The 11,460-nt window shown below is 38.3% G+C and overlaps 1 protein-coding gene across 1 annotated transcript; it reads left to right on the top strand.

Annotated features, from left to right (window-relative positions):
• Window positions 1-1,416: 1,416 nt before the first annotated feature.
• On the top strand, window positions 1,417-6,350 carry UBE2J2 (ubiquitin conjugating enzyme E2 J2). Its single transcript, XM_010162526.2, has 7 exons — window positions 1,417-1,559; window positions 1,783-1,823; window positions 2,667-2,769; window positions 2,883-3,021; window positions 3,777-3,857; window positions 5,802-6,299; window positions 6,330-6,350. The coding sequence occupies exons 1-6, from the start codon at window positions 1,429-1,431 to the stop codon at window positions 6,084-6,086; spliced, it is 780 nt and encodes a 259-aa protein (XP_010160828.1). The 5' UTR covers window positions 1,417-1,428; the 3' UTR covers window positions 6,087-6,299; window positions 6,330-6,350.
• Window positions 6,351-11,460: the final 5,110 nt, after the last annotated feature.

Genomic DNA, 11,460 nt, shown 5'->3' with positions numbered 1-11,460 from the left:
GTTCCTGTCCTGCTGCTGCTGGGAAATGGTGGTGTCGAGATGGAGTAAATCGATTTGCGGTCGTTGCTTCTGTAAACGTCGCCGTTTATTTTGGGTGTTTAAGATCTAAACGTTCTGTCAGATGAGGCTTTGAGGGGTGTTAAAATCCCAGTAACTGTAGAGTATTTTTGCAGCTCGTAGTGAGGGGTGCTGTTGCAAGACTCCAGGACAAATAATTGTGTTAAATTCAAACAACAAATTTATATTTTAAAGTCAAAGCTGCCTTCTTGGGTGAAAAAAATCTTAATTTTATGATTTCAAGAGGTGTGACTTAAAAAAAATGTGTAACTTCCTTCAAGAAAACATACTGTATGTTTTGAACCATGATTTACAGTAATTCTGATAAAAGCCAGGTTAAACACCTTTATTTTGAGTTGGGACTCAATATTTGACCACATATAATTGTTGCTTTTGCTTTAAATAGTATTTCTTTAATAAATTGTACTTGACTGTCTGTTTGAAGTCAAGGAAGAGAAAGAGTTATAGGCCTTTAACATACTTTTTGTGTCAAATGCTGCTGTCATATTCTAAACAATATCTTACCTCTTTATACAAGTTTGCTACTTTCAATTCTTGCTTGAATTTCCGTGTATAAAGCTAAATAACTTGCTAAATTTCTCGGGGGGTGGGGAAAGTGAGTTAAATAGCAGTTGTTAATTGGTATGTGTTCTGTAGGTCCATTGAAAGGGCTGATGCTTTCTTTGTCTTGTAAGCAGCATGGAATTTCCTTTCTTCACACTGACTTGTCTCATTTTGGATGAGGTCTTTATCTGGAGCAGAATAATCTGGCTCAGAAGTTTCCTTCTGTAAATTCAACTGACTCTTAAGCAGGTGGCAGATTTAATTTAAAATCCTTCACCTCAAAGTCAGTAATAAGGTTATTGTGGGGTGGGTTTTTTGTTTGTTATTTATTTCAAATAACTATGTGTAGAAACACCAAACAAATTTAAATCATGGGCAATTTTACATAATAGATAATCAAACTGAATAGGGAAATTAATTACTCAAAAAGACTAAGGCTTTTAAAACACTGTCATGGTGATGTGTGTTCAGCCTAAACACAGGACTGGTTGTTAAGAGTTCAAGTTGGTTCTATAGTGGAGAGTATTTTCATGACAAGCAGTTGACTGTGGTATTTAAACAGCAGTGTTCTGGGAGGAGTGTGTCCCATTTTGGCAATATACAGAGTCTTTTGGGAGTGTGTTAGTTGGTTAAGATTTTTGCATGGTTATTGTAACTTAAAAATTATGGTAATTTGATTTATATTTTAAAAAAATACTCTGTAAAGTAGATTTTGCAAAAATCTAGAGCTGTGTTCAGTGCAGTATAGTGGCTCTGTCTCTCAAGATTGTATTGAGATTGTCTTTATATATATTTTTTAAAAACTAGATGAGCAACAACAGTAATAAGAGAGCACCAACGACAGCAACACAGAGACTTAAACAAGACTACCTTCGAATTAAGAAAGATCCAGTGCCTTATATCTGTGCAGAACCTCTCCCATCTAATATCCTTGAATGGTAAGAATTAGAATGAACTGTTTGTGTATTTGTGGAGAGAACAAGATTTTCCAGGTCATCAAGTTTGACTCCTTCACACCTACAGATTATATGGGAATCTTGGTTTTGGGAGGTGGGGTATGGAATTTTTGCTGAAGTGATATGAGGGTTCATTTTTCTAGAGGAATCGGTGTCTGGTTGTGTGATGGGTTTCATAATGTTTGAATTTCCTTCTTTGTCTCAGGCACTATGTTGTACGGGGACCTGAGATGACTCCTTATGAAGGTAAAAGTTAGCAAGTAGCAAAACCATGCATGGTGTTGATGTTGAGATGGGCATGCCTGAGTGGTTGCATGGCTGTTTGAATGGGCAGGATGTAACTGCTGTAAAGAGCTGTAAAAATTGTTAGTGCAGCTTCAAATCTCTCCACTTGGGTAATAACTTGTTGAAAAGAGATAGTGGTAGTACTGCCTTAATAATTTTTCTGTTATCAAGGATTCTAACAAAACCATATTTAGGTTAAACTGAAGACAGAGAACTTATTAAGTAATTGCTAAAGGTTTTGGAGCAGATAGTTCATGTTTGGTAGTATGTGACAATCAAAAGATAATTAAAAAATTTTAAAAACTCCCATTTTGTTACCACTTAAGTGTTCTCAGTGAACTGAGCCATGTGTTCTGTTTATGAATTTCTCTGGAGAAAGCCAGGAACTGAAAAGCCTTATTAATTTGTTGTAGTTATGTATTATGTATTTCACAGTGTCTTCTGGAGCCTCTCACAAAATGCTTTTTGAAGTTTTATCCTTCATAGGATTGTGTTTGCAGTTACTTGTGTTTCTGGAAAACTAACCCATTTGTATGAAATACACTTTGGCTGGTTTTCCTTCGTTGCATTACAGACTTCACAACAGCAAGTGCTGTTTGTAATGTGTATGTGAGAGAATTGCCTCCAAAGTAAATCTCCTGCGGGTGTGAATCATTATTCCTGTGTTTTAGAGGCACAAAGTGGTGAGCTTGATCTCGTTAGCGTGAGGGGGAGAAGAAAGGGTTTTATTTGGCCCATTTTGAGTAGCAGCTTAGGACTTCATCTTCATGCAAAATAAGTAATTCATCTCTTTATGTAATGCAGGTGGCTATTATCATGGGAAACTAATATTCCCCAGAGAATTTCCTTTTAAACCTCCTAGTATTTATATGATTACACCTAATGGAAGGTTTAAGTGTAATACAAGGTAAGGATTTTCTTCTAACACTTCAGCAATTAACACCATTTTAGTAATATGTATAATGTATAATAATTTGAATGGCAAGAATAAAACACACTACCTGTCTTATCCTTTTGAAGGTTGTGTCTTTCAATCACTGATTTCCACCCGGACACATGGAATCCAGCTTGGTCAGTCTCCACAATCTTGACAGGACTTCTTAGTTTTATGGTGGAAAAGGGCCCCACACTGGGCAGCATCGAGACGTCGGAGTTCACGGTAAGCTCCAGACTGTGTGATGTCCCTTGTATCAGTTTAGGGAATGTTGAATGTGACCTCAGAGTTAAAACAACAGCAGCAGCAGTTGACATTTTCATATCTCAGGAATGGATATGCTGTTGCCTACTACAGATGACAGGCAGGTGAATTAAGGAAACTTCAGGTAGTGTGGGGATGGGGAGAGGGTTTCTTAGAGAACTTAAAAAAAAAAAAAAAAAAATCATAAAATGGTTTGGGTTGGAAGGGACCTTAAAGCTCATCCAGTCCCAACCCCCCTGCCATCAGCAGGGACACCTTCCACTAGACCAGGTTGCTCAAAGCCTCATCCAACCTGGCCTTGAACACTTCACGGGAGGGGGCATCTACAGCTTCCTTGGGCAACCTGTTCCAGTGTCTGACCACCCTCACAGTGAAGAACTTCAGTTTTAGTAAACAGTATGATTAGGACTTTCTGCTTCCTTCCCTCCTTTGAAGTGTCTGCCCAGCAGACTTACTAGTACAGAATAATGACCCCATAAAATGAAGAATTGAGAACATCACTTTATGACTAACAATGTCTGTTGTAGTGGATAATACTCACAAATATGGAGTTTGACTAACAATGTCTGTTGTAGTGGATAATACAAGTATGGAGTCGTTAGAAACTGGTTGGCTAGCAGTTCATACTGTTCTTGTGGGGAAATAATCAGATGTTGAATTAAAGTCTATTAACCTGATTTATATGCAACTGGTGATAATTTTTATTTCCTCCATAGAAAAGACAGCTTGCTGCACAAAGCTTAGCATTTAATTTAAAAGATAAAGTCTTCTGTGAGCTCTTCCCTGACGTGGTGGAGGTAAGGGAGTTCATCTCTGTGCAATAATTTGGTTTTCTGTGGTTTTCAACTTCTCTGTGTAGATCTGTAAACTAATTGTTTAGGACTTTTCCCAGACAGCAGCTACTTTTGTCCATCTTGGAAGCCTTTTAAAAGGCAGTTTTGCTATGTGTAAGAATTAAAAACTTTGAATCTTGAAATGAATTTGTTTTTCTGCTGCACAAAGATCCAGTGTATAGAGAAGTATGTGTATTTAGGGTTGGTATCATAGCCTCGACTGAGCTGCACATGGAGCAGACATGGTTGCAATGCCAGTATTTTAGGATTGCATACTATGTTTTCTTGAGTTTGGGTGGGACTAATCTTTGTATATCTGGACTTGGTCCATCAATATTCTAGATTTTTTTTTTTTCCTCGATTCTCCTTTAAGATCAGAGACTGTAATATTTTTCCTGCTCAACTTCTGCAAATGAGTGATATCTTTTTAGGATATGTATCTTCCTTGCACAATACTAACCCTGTAGGTGTGTTGATAACACAGTTTATCTCATGGTAGGTAAGAGCTGAAGGATGTAGAAATTTACTTTGTCTAAGATTCTGAAAATGGTTGCACTTCAGCCAGTTAACAGTTATATAGAGAGTACAGGTTTAAGAAAGAAAGGAAAGAAGTATCATCTCACTTCATTCAGACCATGTCTGGATTCTCTAGACAATTTCTACTGATGGTACTTGGTTCCAAAAGGTTTCATCTGTTAGGAATGAAATATGTTCCTTTCTTCACCCCTATCTGAAGATGGCTCCTTCCCTGTAACTCCTTAGTGAAGGAATTCAGTTCATTCAGCCTGCTGTGGAGACTGAGAGTTAATTTTCTGCATAGTGTAGGAATGGGAATAATTTTCTGTCATGGACTCTGTTTTGTGACTCTGCAGTTACAACACTGTAATGCTGATGTTCATTGTAATTTGGAATTCTAGGCATAAAGTTTATTTTATCAGACAAACTGTTTTAGGTTGTATAAATTTAATCAAATTACAAGTCTTAATTATTGTGCAAAGAATATATACTGTAGAAGAGCAGGGAAAAAATATAGAAGAGTCTTTTCCAAGTGTTCTCTTAAGTGTGAGAGATGTGTGTTTTTGTTAGAAATAACCTGAGGCCATAAACATACGAGCCCAGCTAGTGAAGCAAACATTGTCCACAGACACAGGTGACCTTTCTGGGCAGAGCAGTGAGTGATTATGGAACTTCAGGTTTGATTCATTTATTATTACTCTTAAAGGTATTCACAAAGCTCTAGTTTAAAAACCATTCTCCCTCTTTGTCTCCTTTTGGGACAACCTTGTGGAACAATAAAAGTTTTTATCTCAGTTTGCTTTCTTCCTCACTCAGATATAAATCTGAACTGAAGGTTTTAATTGCATTTTCTTATCAGTTACAAGAATACCAGAGCATTGGAAATACTTTCTGCAGTACTGTTTTACCAGTACCTAAATCATTGGGAAGCTCTGAAGACAATAATAGGTAACTGCTGTTGTGTTCCAAGCACAGGTGGATTTTTAACGTGTGATACTTACAGTCCTAATCCTTCTAAGCTTCTGTGATTGCTTTCTTCATTTTTTTTTAGTATCTTGTGTTCAAAACAAACTGGACCTGCAAGACTTTTGATGCAAGAAATTCTAATTTCTGATAAAAGGCTTCTCAGAAAATGTGAACATGAACTAAAAATAAACTGAGCTAAATGATTGTTAGTGTCACAACTGAAGTAGGTCACTTGGGAAGAAGTTGGGGGGACTGTATAAGTAATGCAGTTAATTTAGTTTAAAAGACCTACAATATAAAGAAGTGTACCATATCCTTTTCCTGAAGTTATGCAAGAACTTGGGTTCTGAAATCTTCTCAAACCACCCAACAGCTTCACCACTTTCAGTTCCATCTATTCAGTTTTCTTTTCTTTTCTTTCTCCAGGAGATAAAACAAAAACAGAAAGCACAAGAAGAGCTCAATAACAGACCTCCAGCCCTCCCTTTACCAGATGTTGTCCCTGATGGGGAAGCACACTACGGTCAGAATGGAATACCCCTTCTTAACGGGCATGTACCCTTGGCACCCGCCAACCATCCAGGTCTCCAACAGGCCAATCGGAACCATGGACTTTTAGGCGGAGCTTTGGCGAACTTGTTCGTTATAGTTGGTTTTGCAGCCTTTGCCTACACAGTCAAGTATGTACTGAGAAGCATAGCTCAGGAATGAGAATAGCAAAATAAATCCAAGACCAAATTAGTGGTAGTTGCAGAATGAGTGGGACTCTTTTTTGGGCATCTGACTCTGGCACCGGGATAAATACTTGTTTTACCAAGTTAGAGGTAAAACATTGGTTGGCTCATGGGTTATGTCTGGGAAATGGAGTAGTTTCCATTAGTCAGAAAACTAAAAGAAGTTCTGCTCGCAGGTCCTCTCGTCCTGGCTACTATCTAGTAGTGGCTCACAAACAAGTCAAAGCATTATTGATGAGACGCTGACATTTCTAGTGCTTTGATATATATTTTTTTTTTTAATAGCAGTTCTCCATCTTCAAGTGATTTGAAATTTGAAAATCCTAAGCAAACAAGGCTTTTTACTTCATTGAACAATTTTGAAAATTTCACAGTTTATGCATATCATTTTATTTTCATTAGGGAGGAGTCTGTACAGGTGTTGACATGATTCAAGTAGAGATTTCCTGTGGATTTGGTAAGGGTTTGGTTAACGTGAACGTTGATGCTACAGAAGATTGCTGGTTTCTTCTTTAAAATAGAATGGACATCATTGCATATCCAGTCAGTAGTGATTAGATGAGTGGGGAAAATAACACCACGTGTGTTAAATGTGTTGTCTAAATTGTCACAATGTAATTGAAGGGTTTGTTTGGGCTACAAGAAGTGCAGTTGTTGATTCTGAAGAATGATTAGCAAGAAAAAACATTTGAATCGGTCTTTAGTGGGGATACCCATATCCAGTGTTGTTTTGGATTTGTTCACTGAAGAGATTTCCATTCTGGGAGACGTTCTATTTGAAAGCTGTAATACTTAATTTTGATCACAAGGTGCCACTGTGGGGGAAAAAAACAACAATAATAAAACTGCACACACCAATGGAGAGTTGATTGTGTATTCAAAAAAGTCTTCTCTGTATTTCTTGGGCTTTGGTGAATGAAGTAACCCTAGCCCTTGTGAAGATCAAAAGACAAATGAGTCTGAATAACAAACCAGCTTCTTCAGAAGCAGCTGAAGTAATCTGAAGTGTCACTAGCTGAAGTGAACCCTTAAAACTAGTTCCACTTGCTTACTTGAAGATTTGCATAAACCCTTAGAAAAACACACCACCAAAAGCCAGTACCCAAACCCTTCTAGAGCAGGTCTAGATTCTAGAGGCTTTTTACTGTTAGGTAGAAGTTCCTCACTCTTCCCCTTCAGATGATTGATGACTGAAATACTGATGTTTGTTGATGAGATTACAGGACTGTGGATAAACACTAAAGCTCCTAGAGTAGTTCAAAAGTCTGAAATTACTTTTTTTTAACTGAGTATGCTTGGTGTTTTCATCCCCTGCTTAATTTTATCCAAATGCTTTGTTTCATCAGAGGCAAACTTACTGTGCCTTTCATAATTGACAGTGATGCCTAGTCATCTGGGGAAGGACACACTCACTGTTAATAGTACAACAAACTGTTAAAGGTGATAGCGGGGTAAAAAGCTCTGCATCTACTGCATAGTCTTATTTTGAGTATTGTGAAGAGCCCAAATAAATATTACCTCATATATCTAAGACTTTTTTTTGAAACTGTTTTTATTTTCCCTTTCAGATTTGTTCTCTCTTTCTGCTTCTCCTTGGTATCTTGAATTGTAAGCAAAAATGTGTTGTTAACCCATGAGCCATGCAGCTTAGAGCATCAGTAAATGTGACCAATTCTCTGCAATAGGTAGGAATTACCAAAACTAGCAGAACAGCTCAATACTAAAGAAATGTTAAAGCAGTTCTTACTGAGGTAAGGAAGGGAAGGAGGAGATGGGGTGTGTGGGGATGGAATTTAGAAAAGGCTGGATTTTAAAATGTATTTATAAATCTTTGATTATTTTTTTTTTTTTTAATTTTGTGGTTTTACCAAATCTTATTTATAACTCTTTTTTAATTTACCTCTTGTATGTGCTTAATCAGCTCTTGTAAAAAGAGAAGCATGGGTTGTAGCTATCTAGAAACAGTTATGTCCTGTTGGTCTGGGGGTGTGCTGGAAAGGAAGGGGGAGTATCCTGTCTTTCCTGCAGTGATAGGATTTTCAGGATGGCTTGTCAGACTGATATATATTTTTTTTAAGCATATGGACCTGTAGCTGAGGCTGTTCAGCCTCAGAGATCTTGGCATCATTCAACCATGTTTGTGTTCTCACAATGCCTTTTATTGCCATCGACATCACCTACAGACAGAAGCTTGTAATTGGTTATCTGTGTTTATCTTATGGAAGTTCTTTTGCCCACATAAATGAAGACAAAGGCAAGGAGACCTTGGGCATGATGTGTTTGCATCTTTTGTGAAATGTACCTCACCAAGGTTAAAAAAAACAACCCAACAACCTAGTAAAATCCAGAGATGTTGAATAAAAGGCATTTTATTATGTGACAAGAAGTTGGCCTTAAGCTACACCCAAGTATTTGGAAGTGGGTCTTTTGTTTTAGTAAGTGCCGCAATTGGAAAAAAAAAACCCCTTTGGTTAAACCCTGGACATGCTGCATTTTTTCTGAAGATTAGTTGTAGTAAAAAAAAAACCCCAAACAACCCAACAAAAAAACCCCCAAAATTTCCAATTGCAGTTTCTCTTCAGTACCCTGGATTCGGAGAAAGACTTGACAGTCATTTCAGGTGCCATTTGTTGAAAGCTGGGAGCAATAGCTGACTGAACCCTTGCACCTACGGCTCACAAGATTTTGATACATCTCCTTGCCTTTGGTAACAGAAGATTTATTCCTTTTTTGTGTAGGTTTTACTGTTTTGTGGGTTTTTTTTTTTTAAAAGCATTTATAATAGTCTGCGGTATCTGATCTTTTTGTTACCAAAGTCATTAGATGGAATAAACCATTCTTTGCCGTGCAAAAATACTGTCATGCCCTGAAGCAGTGCATTATTTAATGGAATCAAACTCAAAGCTGTCCCTCAGTATATGGTATTGGAACAACTGTCTGGCCCTTTGCTTTCATGCTGCAATTTCATAGATTTCTGTAAGATTGTTGGTGGTAGGGAGTTTTTGCAGCTTGAATCAGAAGACATCTCAGTGGTCGCCTTTAAGGATATCTTGATTTTTAAAATCCTCGATTTGTGTGTGGTTCATAAATTTTCTCCCCCTCTAAGATTTCAAGGTCACAGAAGTTAGTTACTTCGAGCATGTACTGAGGAGTAGAAATGACTGCATTGTAAAGCTGTTTGTTCATAATAAACATTCATGATAAAATTTATACTTTCTCTGGGACTGTTTTTGGGAAAGGAATCACTGGGAAGAAATCCAACTGGATATATGTGGATTAGACAACAAAAACTATGGCAAAACTGCATCTCTCCCACCTTTTTTTTCCTCAAGTTTGGTATCCCTTACATCTGTGGTAAAACACCTCCAGGAAGACCTACAGGTAGTAACTTTTGAATCATTTGTTTGATGATGCAGTTGCTTTACGGACAGGGGTTTGTTCTATAATGATGTGAATATCATGACTGTCACTGCAGTGCAGTACCTGTTTTCAGTACCTACTCTGAGATGCTGTTCCACTGTTTTTGCCAAGAGTGATGAGGTCTCTGAAGAAAAAAGTAGATGGGAACTTTGCTGCTAACTCAGCAGTTGGTGTTTGAGTACAGTCTGACTTGCTGGGTAACTGTGATAATCTAGACAGCTTCAGCTATCTGTGTGTCCACATAGCTTCAGTTCTGTGTAAAGCAGGAAATGTTACTCAGATGCTATCTTCACTTTTGACTTTCAGAATTTGATTTTGGACTGATACTCCAGTTGTCTGTGTGGATCCAAAGCAGAGTTGGCTGCAACCACATGTTCTCTGTAACTTGATGGAAGTGAGGTTTTTTTGCTTGACTGACATCTGCCGGGGCTGAGCTCTGTCCTAATTTATTTTATAAAATGGTGCATTTTCCTTCATAATGCTGGTATTTCTGCCTTTTTTTTTTTTTCTTATTCAGAGCAGTTCTTGTACCTGGAGTTCTTTTGTGCTCCTTTATTTAGACTTAGTGCTTTTCATTTTGCCAGTTGCCCTGTTTCAGATTTTTTTAGTGCTTGTCTTAGTTGAATGAGGAGAGATAGCTGTGTTGCTGTACTTGGATCCATGTAGTCGTACAGGATTCTTGCTGTGAGGACAGGGACTGTTCTGCCCCCACCCTAGACAAATTCTGTAGTAAAAAAAACCCTTCTATTGCGTTTGCATAAGTAAAAGTTTGTACCTTCAAGATTTGAAAGTGCTCATGGGTGTTGATAGTGCCTCTCTAGCCAAGTATTAAATGGGAAGCTCTCATATACAGAAGAACAGCGACATGAGATGCTTCTTGTCCATCTCCTGGATTCTCTTGCCTTGAATATGTAAACTGTCTTCTCTTCACAAGAGCAAGCTCATAATGTGTAATTATGCATTAAACCCTGTGCTTCAGAAAGTATTTTTTGAATGTCTCTGAAGATAATTTCTGCTCATAATTTGTTGCAATTAGTGGCTTATATTGCAACCCAGTCACAGGAAGACAAAGAGTTTACAAGATGATACTTTTGTCACTGCCCAGCAAAGGCCAGATCTTACTTCTTAAAGGAGAAAAATCATGTTTTCAGTGGCAAAATCACCTACACACCAAGAGGAAGCTGTTGAACGTGAACTCAAAGAATTCACATCTCCTGTTACTGAAAAGACTTTTCTGGGCAACGAATGAGGATGACTTATTAGGGTTTACTGGGAACCTTTCATTAGTGGTCAAAGCTTTGCCCCAACAATGCTATTTCACACCTCTCAGTCACTCCAGAGAGCCCACTGAAAGAGAAACCTTGCCCGGGTTTGCCAAGTGTCCCGGTATTTCCGTGGATTTGCCACGAGATGGCGTCACCATCCCGCGTGGGTCGTGCTGGATCTGTGCTGGGTGGGGAATGTGGGACAGAGAGATGCTCCAAAAAGTGGGGTACGGGCAGCTCTGCGGGGGGGGATTTTGCAGAAAGCAACAGAAGTGGTTGTAAACTCTTGGTCTGTCCTCCCCAGACTGCTCTTTTTGTCTGCTGGTGTGTTTAGGTTTGTGCTAACAGCTTTTGTGTATTCCCTCAACCAACAGCTTGAGTTTATGTTGGATTAGCTTTGGGAAACTTCAAATTTAAACCTCAGGGATCTGTCGTAGGAGTGCTCCAGACCTTTTATCTGCTAGGAAGCAGTGGTGGGGGTGTTTGTTAGGGAATGTTGGTGTGCTGCCTTCTGTATTTGCTTAAAAAAATCACTATCTGTGCACCAAGGCTTAGGAGTTGTTCAACAGATCTACAGTGGGCAACTGTGGGAAAATCCTAGCTTTTGACCTTTTGCCCTTTGGAGATTATTCTTAGTGTGGTTAGGTAAGGTCTGTCTCGAGTAAA

The sequence above is a fragment of the Antrostomus carolinensis genome, unplaced genomic scaffold (assembly GCF_000700745.2).
Source record: "Antrostomus carolinensis isolate BGI_N321 unplaced genomic scaffold, ASM70074v2 scaffold302, whole genome shotgun sequence".
Lineage (NCBI taxonomy): Eukaryota > Metazoa > Chordata > Aves > Caprimulgiformes > Caprimulgidae > Antrostomus > Antrostomus carolinensis.
Note: the sequence above shows the minus strand (reverse complement) of the source record. Positions and strands in the feature narration are given on the sequence as shown.

Bases quoted from the DNA above. Each gene is read 5' to 3' on its own strand.
- UBE2J2 (XM_010162526.2), top strand. From the start codon at position 1,429: ATGAGCAACAACAGTAATAAGAGAGCACCAACGACAGCAACACAGAGA. The intron at 1,560-1,782 runs GTAAGAATTAGA...TCTTTGTCTCAG, and splicing joins CCATCTAATATCCTTGAATG to GCACTATGTTGTACGGGGAC. The intron at 2,770-2,882 runs GTAAGGATTTTC...ATCCTTTTGAAG, and splicing joins AGGTTTAAGTGTAATACAAG to GTTGTGTCTTTCAATCACTG.